At 49.5% G+C, this 13481-nt stretch overlaps 1 protein-coding gene across 1 annotated transcript in view; it reads right to left on the reverse strand.

Moving 5' to 3' along the window:
• BRPF3 (bromodomain and PHD finger containing 3) overlaps positions 1-11553 on the reverse strand; it is a 34147-nt gene extending 22594 nt beyond the window's left edge. Inside the window, exons 1-4 of the mRNA XM_049653379.1 lie at positions 11268-11553; positions 6350-7826; positions 3115-3271; positions 649-780 (exon numbers count right to left, since the gene is read on the reverse strand). Coding sequence (XP_049509336.1) covers positions 649-780; positions 3115-3271; positions 6350-7800 — 1740 coding nt within the window. The 5' untranslated portion in view covers positions 7801-7826; positions 11268-11553. The remainder of the gene's footprint in view (positions 1-648; positions 781-3114; positions 3272-6349; positions 7827-11267) is intronic.
• Positions 11554-13481: the final 1928 nt, after the last annotated feature.

Genomic DNA, 13481 nt, shown 5'->3' on the forward strand with positions numbered 1-13481 from the left:
TTGAGTCAAAGCTGGCAATTTGTTTTCAATTTTTTTTAATGTTTATTTATTTTGGGGAGGGGGAGGGAGAGAGGGAGAGAGACAGAGTGTGTGCACATAAGTGGGGGAGGGGCAGAGACAGATAGGAGATACAGAATCTGAAGCAGGTTCCATACTCTGAGTTGTCAGCACAGAGCCCGACGTGGGGCTCGAACCCATGAACCGTGAGATTATGACCTGAGCTGAAGTCAGATGCTTAACCGACTGAGCCACCCAGGTGCCCGAGGTTGGAATATCTGAATGATTCAAGACCATAAGGGCCAAGTGAAAACTCTCAGAAGCTCTCAGGCCAGCCGCAATGCCCATCAGAATGGGCTGAGAAGCTTTTCAAAATACTCAAGGCCAGACTCCTGAGATTTTTTAGGTCAGAAACTCCAGGGATGGGCTCAAGCATATGATAATAGCTTATGCTTGAGGCCACCAGAAGCTGAATCCCCATAGTTAGAAGCCATGTGCAGCACCATACCAATACAGAGTAGGCAGGCTTTGGAGGGCAGGAAGGCGAGAAAGGTGACACCAGGCAGAGGCTCCTGGCTCTCCTGATGCCACACTGAGAGCGGGAGAAAAAGATTCTGAACAAGAACCCTGGAGCTGGGGGCTCTTCCTCACCTGTTCTCGCTTGAGCTTCTCTCTTTTCCGAATCAGCTCAATCAGCAGCCGTGCCCGCTCCAAGTCATGCCGGAGCTTCTGCCAGTATTTCAGCTCTTCCTTCACTGCACTGGTCTTCTCATCCTGCTCTCTCTGCAAGAAGGACAGGAAAGGAAGAAGGAGCTGGGGACCTCCCTTTTACCCAGAGTGCCCTCCCTGTTCAAGTCTCACAGGGCCTCGGCAGGTGACAGCCCTTGACCCTTGCTGACCCACACTCCTGAGAGCCCTTCCACCCCTCCCTCTCTACCCATGCCTTCTTCCTCTGCTCCCCCAGCCTTGCAGCAATGTTTCTTGCATTGCCCCACAATAACCACTGCTGGAGTGAGATCTGTGACTGCTTCCTCTACCCCTGAGGACACCAGGGGGCAGCTGTGCCTCTCAGGGATAGAAAGAATTTCAGAAGGAAAACTAATAGACACCTCAAGGTGGAAAGAATTTCACCCTACAGCTTCGACTTGGCTAGAAAACAAAGTGAAGTTCTTACTACCAGCCTGTACTAACTGACTTGACCATATTTTAAAATACCACCAGCACCAAAAAAGATGATTCCTGCCCTAAAAGAGGTTACAGTATAGTTGGGGGAAGGCAGAGGCCTAGGGTTTGACACATAAGGGCACAGTAGCATAAAGACAAATAATAAAAACTCAACAGATAAACTGAATACAAAATGTTAAGAGAATGTAAAATAGAAAGGATCTGAGTGGGTTGGAGTTAGGTCTGGGAAGGCTTCCGGTGAAAGCACTCTCACTAGGGGTTTACGGTAGTGATGGACACGGATGAACAAAGCAGTAAGGAACCAAAGGGACCACACAGAAGAAGTGTTGGAAGAAGCAGAATTAGTGATTTTTTGCCTGGTGAAAAAAAATGGCCTGGCCAGAGCAGAAAAGCTGGATAACCATAAAAGTTAAGCAAGATCCAGGATTCAGCTGATAAGAAGGCTCAAACTCCATGCAAAGGATCCTGGATGTGGCCTGCCTGGAGAGGGGGAATATATTCTGGAAATGGAAGTGACAAGATGGAAAATGGTATGTGAATGAGACAGTATCAGTAGTAGAGCAAAGAAAGAATCAGAGGTGGGAGACCAACTAGAAAGCTACTGCTGAAATTAAGGGGGCATGGGTGAGCAGGGGAGCTGTAGAACAGAGACAAAGGATCATATACTGATAAACTCCTCCGAAGTAGCATAAGGGATGATTAACTGTGGCTTGTTATGGAGGGAAGAATCAAAAGTAACTCTAAGGTGGGGAAATGTCTGAGGTCAGGAGAAAGAAGGTTCCATGTCAATATTAGGGAAATACGTTTATGAAGAGAAGAATAATGAATTCAGTTTCCAATATATGAATTCTAGGAAACAACATCTACAAGAACATCTATAGTTTCTCTGCCCCAGGACTGAGGGCAGAAAAAAGGGATGAGGACAAGAAAAGAAACCTGCCACACTTATTTACAACTATGAGAGTGTACAGCTCTCCAAGCCAATGGGGAGGCAGCACAGTCCCTGGGAATGTTAATATTGCAGTCAAAGGGTGGAGGAGGAGCAAAAGGGTGTGACAGAGAAGCTCTAAGACAAGGTGATCCATGGTGACAAATGTAGCCCAATGGACAATACAATGAGAATCTGAGGTAAGGCTTGCTAGGCTGGGAGGAGGTGGCTGATGTTCTAGAAGCTACAGGGGAGCCGGTGGACCATTTCAAGGAAGGACGAGATACAGACTTGCACTTCAGGATTTTAGTTACAAAAGGCAAAAGTGAAATCAGATAGAACCCAGAGGGCACCAGAGTCACGTAAAAGATTGCTTCATCTCTGGGGTAGTGGTGTGGAAATATTTAAAGGCAGAAGTAATGGAGCAAGTGAAGAGGGAAAAAGAAGTAAATAGTAAAAAAAAAAAAAAAAAAAAAAAAAAAAAAAAAAAAAAGAGTCTCTCACGAGGCTTCCACCATCTCAGAAAACAGTAAACATGCAGCAACTCCGTGGCTAAAATGCCACAATTGGCCAGGCTGTGTGCTACAACTGAGATGGCACATTTGTGTGTTTTCTATGAAACATTTTTGGCAGATGTCAGTATAGTGTGTTAAGGAAAGTGCTCCTTGTCCTAATTCATGCAACATGGCCACCTGGCTCTCATTCAGCCCATTCCTTCCTTTCTGCCATGTCTGCAAGGTTTTCCCCACATAATGGAAAGTTGGGCTTATTCTCCATTCTCCCCTAGAATATGCTTCAAAGTCAAGCCTCTCCCATCCAGAAGGAGCTGCTGTCTGGTCCCAAAGACTCTACAGTGTTGGAGGTCATTCCTAGGCTATGCCTCCTGGAGGGGTGACCGCCTACAGGTAAAGGCTCTGCAGAGGGCTCAGGGAGGGGTTACCCCAACCATCATTTCTTCTCCTTCACCCTCCACCTCCTCCATCATCTTCAATCACTTCACCTACCTGCTCGGCGTTTCTTTGGGACTGCAGGTGGGAATGCAGGCGCCGGATGAGGGGGACACCGTTCCGTGCCTGCCGCTTCAATAGCCAGTAGTTGTGAAGCCGCTGTATGAATTGGTTTTTCCTCTGAAAGGAGAGACCACTACAGATCTTGTTCAACCTTGAGTGGAGGCACAGGGAAGTGAAAGACAAGGTCAGTGGGCAGCCCTGATTATAGCTTCCTATTCAGACCCTGGTTCATTTCTGAACCTTATATATAAAAGAATATAGGATAAAGTGGTCAAATGCCTAACCTCAGAGAAAGGCTTAAAAAAGACAGCAAAGTTAAGCAGCTCAGATTCAGCGTGAGATATATCGCCTGATTTTCTACTTCCTACCTTGCAGTCCTGATTCTCCAAAAGAACCCTCTCCCAGGAACCCTGTTTCCTACAATCCTAAGAAACAGGCCTGTGCCCCATACCCCTACACTTCTCTTGATAAAAGCAGCAAAAGAAGGCAGGAACTCGAGTAAGCTATAGGCAATGTGGTCACTATTTCCAGCCACCCTGTGGCTGAGGGTCTCCCCAGACCAGGGACTAGTCAATAGCCAAGCTGGAAGGAAAACTAGTAGAACTACACCAGGCTACTGCTTTCTGAGCTCAAATGCAACACCTTGGAGTTGTCTGACCCCTGGTTTTTAATTAAAGATCTCAGCAGCCTAAAAATGTCTAATTTTGAACCAAATGAAAAAAAAAAAACAAACTGGATAAGAGGATGGAGAATCTGAAAACTTAGCTGGCTAAACTAACCCAATAGAGAAATCTTAAAGTAAGGATTTAAGCCAATAATACGTGGGGACGATGGAGGGGTAAGTGAAAGGGAAAGGAATTAATAAACCTATAATCTTTATGTTAACAGTCCTGTTGCGAAGTGGGTAACATTATTCTCATGGTAACAAAAGATGGAAAGGCAGCTTAGGAAGAGAGGCTGAATAAACTATCAAAGTCACTAATGCAGTTAAAAATATGGTGGCGCAGTGCGCCTGGGTGGCTCAGGCGGTTAAGGGTCTGACTCTGGCTCAGGTCATGATCTTGCAATTTGTGGGCTCAAGCCCCGCATTGGGCTCTGTGCTGACAGCCTGGAGCCTGCTTAAGATTCTGTGTCTCCTTCTCTTTCTGCCCCTCCTCCACTCACGCTCAGTCTCTCAAAAATAAACAAACATTAAAAATAAATAAATAAATAAATAATAAATAAACAATGGTGGCCCTGGATGGGATTTGAATCAATGATCCCTCTGCTACACCATCCTGTGTCCTAAAATTGGTTATTCACACAGTAAGCAAGGCCTCAGTGCCCCTGCTATGTTTCCCCCACTTCCTCATCTCGCTGCACTGAAAGGAAGGTTAAGTGTGGCTAAACAAGAAAGTAAAACCTAACAAGGGTGGGCATGTTGGGCTGGACATTGATCACCTAGGCCTTGTGCCTATCCAAGGTCAGACATTCCTGTCCCAAAGCCAAGCTTAAAAAACCAAGACCTAGGCCTTTCCCCAAAGAACAGATTCCCCACCAATGCCCATGCCAAGCACACCTGCCCAGATGCAGGCAGCCCCCTCCCTCTACAACCTCTTGGCTATGGAGGGTCCCAACAGCATTTGTGCAGGTAGAAAAAAGAATAATAATAAAATAGCAGCAGCAGCAGCAGCCACCATTTATTGAGCACTTACTATTTACCAGGCACTGTGCTAAGTGCTTTACTTATATCATCTCATTTATTTCTCACAACAACTCTATCAGGTTCATTAACAAATAAATAAGACTTGAAGAAATAACTTGCCAAAGTTCACATGGGTAGTTAGTGACAGGAGCAAGATTCAAAAGCAGGTCTGTCTGGTTTCTTAGCCAGCATGCTAAGGCCTCTGCAAGACACATCTATAAGAGCAGATATGACAACCAAAAAGTCTAGTCCCAGGGCACCGCCACCCTACAGATGTTACTAAGTGTGAACTCCAGTCAACATCAGGGAAGAGGGTAGCCTACAACAGCTCTGTGACTAGAAGGCATTTCCAGTTGACTGAATTCTAACTCCAGTCATGGCTCACAAGAGCCTCTCCCTCCTGCTCTGCTCCGCTCTTATGTCTCCTTCCCAGACTGACAAGTCTGTTTGCCCGTTCCTTACACAACTCATTCCCCACTACCCTCTAGCACTCTTTTCTCCCTATCCTTTTCAACAAGAGAGACAAACAGCAGGAACAGAGCCTGGAGGCATCATGAGTTCCAGCTCGTGGTCAGGTTCTGTTGCTTTCCACCTGGTTCCAGCCCTTTGAACAGGACTTGGCATATAGTAAGTGCTCAATAAACATCTCGTTGAATGAATAAAGGAGTGAACAACTTTACCTCCTGTTGCCGCAGTTTCTTCATCTGGGGGTGTGGGAGAAGGTGCAAGGACTACATTAGATTAAATAATCTTCAAGATTCCTTCCTACTCTAACACTGTATACTTTGCAAAGAATATCACCCTTGAGATGACCTTCCAATGAAAAATCTTTCCTGTCTCTGGCTTTTCTGCCCTCTAACAGCTACTTCTCTAATGGTTTAAAATAGATACAATGATGTCTCTACAGACTCACTAGGGGCCAAGGTGCCTTAGACATACAGTTGAGCTGAGTGATCCTTTTCCCCCTAAATCTAAAGCTTCTCAAGAAGAGAAATAGCATATCCTCCCCACACCACCACCCCTTCACAAAAAGTCTCCATCATTCTCAGAATAGAGCCTTTTAGATAGCAGGCACCCATACTGACCCCTTAAAACAGTGGTTCTCAGTTCTATCCCCCCAGGGGTTTTTGGAAACATAGGAGATTGTCACAAAGACCAGGCAATGAGGGAGTGGATACAAATGGCACTTACAGATCAGGGATGCTAAACATCAAGAAATGTATGGGACAGTCCTAATGATAAACAATCATCCCATCCAAAATGCCACTTGTGCACCTGTTGAAAAATGCTGCCTTAGACATCCTTCACCTGGGTTTCTAAGCAACTTAATTTTGTCTCACCTTGAAGCCAAGGAAACACACTGCTGTCAGGGCACAATCAAAACCACAAACCAGACCAGGGACCAAAGGAGAAGTCTAAATTTGAGGGCACAGAAGAGAACAAATGTTCACCAACCATGCTTGGGGAAGGAGGTCCTGGCTCAGGGCCAGCACGAGCCCAACCAGAAACCATCGGTCCATGTGGAGACCTCCTGACCAAGCTTACCTATATGAGGGGATCTGTGGGACAGTGACCATGGGGACAGTGGAGGGTGTATCTCGGCCCATTTCCTCTGGCTCCTTCTTGATTTTCTGCTTCAAAGTCATCTTGTTCTTCTTGGGCACTCCCTTGAGGGGGCCACCTACCCCGCCTTGGCCTTCATCTTCCTCCTCTTCTTCTACCTCTTCCTTCTCTTCCTCCTCTCCACAGCCCTCCTTCAGGCCTTCCTCATCCCCAGCCTCACTGAGGCTTCCAGGGGAGTCACCCTTCCTCCTAGCAGTGGCAGCACCTGGCGGCGAGTGGGCCTCACAGTAGGCGGTCTTGCGTACTGTGAAGATGGTGCCATTGAGGCTGGTCTCACGCATGGGCTCAATCTTCATGAAGAGCCCAGCCCGCTGTGCACATGTCACATGGAAGGCTGTGTAGCAGTTCACCTTATGGCACTGGATGGCTGCACCCAGCCCCTTCTGCTTGCAGATATAACAGGTTAGTTTCCAGCGGGCAGGTGGGATGTTGTCAATGCCCTCAATGGGCTCCAGGAACACGGTGTTAGCGAAGCAGACTTCAGGGATCCAGATGGCACACACCACGTGGGCCCAGTGCCCATCACTGGTCTGTTTGAAGGCGCCGCCCTTATTGGGGCAGAGGACGCAGTCCACAGGTCGGGAGGGAGACTGTAGGCAGCAGCGGCATAGCCACTGGCCCTCAGGGATGTAGGGGACACCGTAGCACTCCTGGTGTACAGCCAGGTTGCAGATATCACAGAAGAGAATGACATTGCTGTTGTGGCATTCGTCATCCAGGCACACACAGCAAAAGGCGTCTTCATCAATGAGTGACTGCTGGGCCCCACTGCTGCGACTCTCCAAGTATGACTCCTTCTCAAGCCGGTCTACCAGCAACTCAAAAGTATCTGCTGACACCAAACTGTGCCCATCTACTCGCCGCTTCTCATTCACCATGTCCAGCCAGGCAAGGTCCTCCTCATCCATGTCGTATTCTACCTCCGCATCCAGGTCTTCAGGTGGCTTCTCGATGTAGCGGTAGTAGGCAGCAGGCAGTGGGGGTGCTTCTGGCTGGCTGCCTGAGTCCACCATGCGAAAGCTGGGTTGCGGGAGGTGGAAGGAAGTGCCGGATGCATGCTTGGAACAGGACTCCTTCTTCTTGCCCTTGGAGGAGGGTTTTTTGGACTTGCCAGGAAACTGAGGCTGCTCACTGTTCTCCTTGTTACTATTGCATTCGGTGATATCCTGGGCAGTCAGCTCATCCTCTGTGATGATCTTGAGTGGATCATAGATGCTGATTCGATGCAGGCGTCCATCGATGTCCACCTCGACAATCCTTTGGGCCTGAGCATAGGTCAGGGTCTCCCGAGTAGGTGAGCACTTCAGACTGTAGGGAGATGGGGAGCGCCGACCCTCGGCATTCTGCCGCGACTTCCGGCGCGGCTTCCTCATGGCACCTGGGAACCAAGGGGACAGGCCTAAGGAGAAACCAGGAAACTGAGGTGAATGTTCAGGCATGCACTCATTCACCCTTCCATCTGATCGAATGGCCACCACGAAGACTGTCTGTTCCCTCTGCCTGAACATCCTGCCCCTCAGACATCATCCACACAGCTTGCTCCTTCGCTTCAACTTTTTTCACAAACACTGCTTCTCAATGAGACCCTCTCTGACCATTCTGTCTTAAACTGCAAATCTCCTTCCCCCATCAGCAATCTTTCATTTTGCTTTATTTTTCACTATGACACTCACCATTTTTTATCATGCTATGTAATATGCCTATTTATCATAAATGTTTGCTTCCTTCCATTAGAATGCAAGCTCCATGAGGGGAAGATTTTTGTCTATTTTGTTCACCGCTGTATTCCCAGCACCTGGAATGATACCTGGCTCCTTAATAAGCACTCAATAAATATTAGTTGAATGAAAGGAGAAATCAAACCTGCATGGTCCCTGCCTCTAGGTGCTCCATCTAATTGAAAGGACAGAAAAGTAAACAGATCTTGGGGCGCCTGGGTGGCTCAGCTGGTTACACATCCGACTTCGGCTCAGGTCATGATCTCACAGTTCGTGGGTTCGAGCCCCGTGTCAGGCTCTGTGCTGACAGCTCAGAGCCCAGAGCCTGCTTCGAATTCTGTGTCTCCCTCTCTCTCTCTGCCCCTCTCCCACTCATGATTTGTCTGTCTCTCAAAAATAAATAAATGTTAAAAAAAAACTTTAAAAAAAGAAAAGCAAATCATTACAAATGATCATTACAGATCATTACAAAACAACACAGGGAGAGATCTAAAATTCTAATGATGTCCTACATAAGGCTGTGGGATACCTACCTATGGAAAAGGATGGGGTGGTTAAGGGTTCAGAAAAGAAGAAAACAAAAAGAGCATCCACTTTTAAGCTGTGTACATGAACAGTGGCCCCACCAGAGGATCAAAAGCTCACAGGTCTAAAGCCCTCTCCCAACCCATCTTACAATGATCAGAAGCCCTATCCCCTAACCACACCCAGGAGTGAAGAGGTGAAGGCACCTGAAATGTCTACTATGTACAGTCTAAAGACTTCAAACTACAGTATAAAGGGCTGTCTCTGGAAAAGGCAGCTTTGAGGATGCACTGGCTAATACATTTCTAAGCGGAAACACTGGAAGCTCTGGGAGTAGTCCACAAGTGGCACTGAAGTTTTAAGTGGCCTATCTGAGACCCTCATTGGACCCAAGGCCAAGATGATTGGGGCAATATCTGAGGTAAACTCTCAATGCATTCTCTTACCTCAGAAGTCCCTCTCTCCCCAAATCCTTACATTTAGTTTGCCCCTGTGCAACAAGGAGAAAGCCCTTAAGTTTCCCATATCATGCTCTGGATAAAGGGAATCATGACAAGCTCATAAGGAGCTACGGCAGCAGTTACTGAGGCCATCACTACTGGGAAAGACATTTGGAGATACGGGGCTCCAAGTGTGGGCAGAGACTTGGAAAGGAAACAACAGTGAGAGGATTTCAAAGAGAAAAAGAGTCTGTCACCTTGGTTGCAGGATCTACCACCTTTATCTATAAAAGCAAAGATGATGATGATAATTTAGCACACTTTTGCAAACTACAAATCCTTTTCCCTTTTTTTTTTTTTTTTTAATTTTTGAAGTAATTTCTACCCTCAACATGGGGCTCGAACTTACGACTCTGTGATCAAGAGTCACATGCTCCACCAACTGAGCCAGCCAGGCACCCCAATCCCTTTTACTTTTAATTATTTCTCTCAACTAGCTTGGGAGGTAGGATAGATATTATCGTCTCCATTTTACAGATGAAGAAACAGAAGCTCAACAAGATGTCACTCAACCCAGAGGTAGTGAGTGATAAAGCTACAGTTCAAACCCAGGTCTCCCGACGGGTTGAATTCACCTCCCTGGGAAGTAAGACCACCACAGAGATGCCGTGGTCTGGTTCAAAAAGAGGCTCTGGGGCGATCTAGGTTCCAACCTTGGTCCTGCGTGACCTGGAGAAAGTCACTTAATCTCTCTGTGCCTCCACGCTCCACCAGTAAAATGAAAAACTCTACCTCTTAAGCGTTGCTCTTGGTCAACAGAGAATTATCACCACCCTTGTTTAAAAGGCCTTCCAATCCCCAAGTGTGACTGAAACACACAAACAAACACCGACTTGGCTGAGGAACAGTGGCGGGCAGGCACACGACCCATTGGGAACAAAAGGCAACAGAATCATCACGGCAATTCTGTCCAGGTTCCAGAGACCCTTGGCCACTACATGCCTGGCAAATGCCAAGTCCCTGGGGGCAGCCCAGGCCAACAGACCCGCCTCACTGCCCCCACGCCTTCGCGGGCAGGGAGAACCTCGCAGGAGTGTGAAACCCTACCTCGGTACTAACCTGAAATCCTGAAAGAGTTTGGAGGGTGTGGACCCTCCTTTGTTAAAGCGCTGTATGTTCTTCCTCCCTACCAGCTACCACCTCCTTGGCAGCGTGGGTTAGTCCTCACCCAAGCAGCAAGTATCTAAGGAATACTTAGAGGTTTCTCTTGGGTCCTCCCCAAGCCTCCAGGCACCGGGGGGCAAATTCTGGAGAGGGAAGGACGGCTGCTGAGGAAAAGGAGTTTCGCCCGCAAGGAGCTTACAGTCCAGTTTTTTGGCGGGAGCGTCTCATCCCACACAGCCCTTCCCACAGACACGCGTCCAAATACCCCCCAACACCCCCAGAGGTCTCCTCAGCACCCCCGAAGCCCCACTTGCCCACCCCACCCAGGTCCCCGAAGAACGAGGAGTTTCTGCAATTAGACCCTACCCCCTGTACCCCCACGAGATACTCATGAGACAAGGGAGAACCCCAGCCAAGGCTCCTGCCCCTTTAAAGGGGCACCTCTTCCAGAAAAATCTTGACCCTTCCGAGGAGAAAGGAGGGAAATAACATCTCCTCCCCCAAGGGGAGGGGGGCGAGCGCGCCAGAGACAGACTGACGCGCAGTCCGACCCTCAGACAGAGAAAGCTAGCGCCAGCGAACCAGCGGGGCAGAGAGGCGAGCGCCCATTGGTCGCCTCACCTGCCGGTCAGCAGAAACCAGGGGGCCAAGGGCCGTTCGGGGGGCGGAACCTTCTTCCGGCCTGACCAATTGGAGAGCATGGCGGGGGCGGGGCTCGGCGGCTCGCCAGCCAGGGCCGGGGGGGGGGGAGGGAAACAAGATGGCGGCTACGGGAGGGGGTCCTCGCTTTTCAGCTCCCCCCTCACCCGCCTTCTCCTTCCCCGCCGCCGCCCTCGCTCCTGGAGAGCGCTTTCGCGCCGCCCCCGCCCCGCTCGGGAAGCCCCCTGCTTCCCTCTCCCTGCCCCCCCCCCACCCCGGCGCGCAGTCCCTGGTCCCCGTAGGCCCCGCTGCCCCCGCCCCCGCTCCGTTCGGCCCCTCTGCCACCCCCATTACCTCAGCCGCCGGCCCGGCCCCACCGTTCGGGGCCCCTGGGCGCGGGCGGGCCGGCCGTCGAGCAGGTCGGCGCGGCCCTGGGAGCGGAGCGCGGCCTCCTCCCGCGCTAGCCTCCGCGGCCACCGCCGTGCCCCCTCCCGGCCCGCGCAGGGGCCCCGGCCCGGCAGCCGCCGCCGCTCCCGGGGGAGGAGGGGGAATGAAGCCGCTGCCGCCGCCGCTGCCGCCACGGAGCCCGGCCGAGGGGAGGGAGGGATCAGCCCCCAGGCAGGATCCGCCCCTCCGGCCTCCCCCCCGCCACCTCCACCCCTTCCCTCGCTCCCTCCCTGGCTCCGCGGGCTCTCCCGCTGAACAGGAGCGAGAGCGCGAAAGAGGGGGGAACGCGAAGAAAATCCCCCCGCCCGTGCCCGGCGCAGCGGCGGCCGGGGCGGCGCGGAGAGGAGCGCGGAGCCGCCGCCGCCACGGGGCACCGTCCCCGGCTCGGCCTCACGGTGGCGGTGCGGACGCGGCAGGGGCGCGGAGCAGAGACCGGCTCTGCGCCCGCCGCGGCCGTGGCTCACCCCGCGTACCCCGCCGCCGGGCGAACCCCACAAGACAGCGGGGGACGTTCGGGTCTGGTTGGGAAAGACCGGCATCCCTAACTCCTTAGAGTGGTCAGTCGTCCACTCCCCCTGCTCCTGCGAGAGGTGGCTACGGTTTGGGGCAACAAACCCCCCACCCGAGCTAGAGGGCCCCTCCAGAGGTTAAGCCAGGGGAGTCATCGGAGTCAAAACCCGTGTGTAGTTTCTTGGGGTGCAGGTGCCTGTATTCCTCCCAGAAAGTCGCCCTCCCTCGCTGGCCGTGCTCTGGTCCGGAGGACAAAGGTCTGGCGATGTCCATCCCCTCCCCCAGTGAGGACAGCCGGGAAAGACCCTCTGTTGTGGACAGGTGAGCGTCTCGTTCCCCATAGGACATCCTTCTTAAGAAACAGACCTGACTTCGTTGTGCCATTCTCTCCCTTACGTGTTGAAAAAGAGTAGACATGAAAGTTTGACAGTCTACTTAAGGACGTCTGGTAACTCGTTTGTCTCTGGAGACAAGGGAAACTCTCCTTAAACCTGATGTGGCTAGGAATTGGTTAATTTAATGCAATAAGCGGCTTTCTAAAAGACTCTTGACAAATGGCAACTTGAGACTTCAATATATGATCAAGATATGACTGGCTTTGTTTTGATAAGTAAATCTAAGAAGAGATGACTCTTTTGCCACCCCCTTTTGCCTATAAATTAAAAAGCTTGCCTCATACGACTGAAGTCTTAAGTACCAATATTTAATGACGTGTATAAAAGATGTATGGATAGACTGCCTTTCAACGTGGAGATGAATGACATATTTTGAAAGCGTTTCCTCTGCCCGTGCTGGTGGTGTAGCTTGATGAGACTTTCACAATCTCTTGCCTGGTTCTGATGATGAAGGACACGGATTCTAGAGTCAGAGGACAGAAAGGTAGTCTTGGGATCCAAGTCTTCCAAATGTTTAAACCGAACGTATTGCTACTTTTGGAAGTATAGATGTTCCTTATCCTAAGGAATTTAAATACATTATGTTGTGAATTTAGAAGTGTGGTAAAAGTTAGGAAGCTAATTTGTATTACAAAGATGTTTTTCTGGTTACACAGTAGCACCTTGTAAAAGTGAGAGCAAAAATACTTCTGTTTACCAATTTTTTGAAAGAGAAGGGAGTGTCTCGTGGAGCTAAGCAAGGCCAGGGCAATGTTTTGAAAACTGTGAAGAAGTATGAATTGATGTCAAGTGTTCTAAGGCTATGGGGAATAATCATTTGGACGGAAGGTGTAGAAAAAAGATGATTAATTGTGGGAGGGAGAGCCCCAGAGGCAAAAGAATATTACAGTTACTTTTAGTTAAGGGGGGAAAAAAAAACCCTGAAGACTAATAGAAACAATACTGAATTTCTTTTCTTATTCTTTTAAAATGTGAACTATATCCATGTATCCATGGGACTAGTAACTTCTATTTCTTCACAAATGTTCACAAAATTTAGCACATTTCCTGTTTGTGTGATTGGGCGCTGTTTTTTTCCCACCAAAATTAATGAACAGATATGTTGGGAAAATGCATTGGTTTCCACTTGTAACAGTAAGTATAAAATAATGACTTAAATGCCATTGAAAAAGCATGAAGTTAACCTAATGCATCTGATGTCCAGGTTTTTCTGTTT

This window comes from Panthera uncia, assembly GCF_023721935.1.
Source record: "Panthera uncia isolate 11264 chromosome B2 unlocalized genomic scaffold, Puncia_PCG_1.0 HiC_scaffold_24, whole genome shotgun sequence".
In the NCBI taxonomy this organism is placed as follows: Eukaryota; Metazoa; Chordata; class Mammalia; order Carnivora; family Felidae; genus Panthera; species Panthera uncia.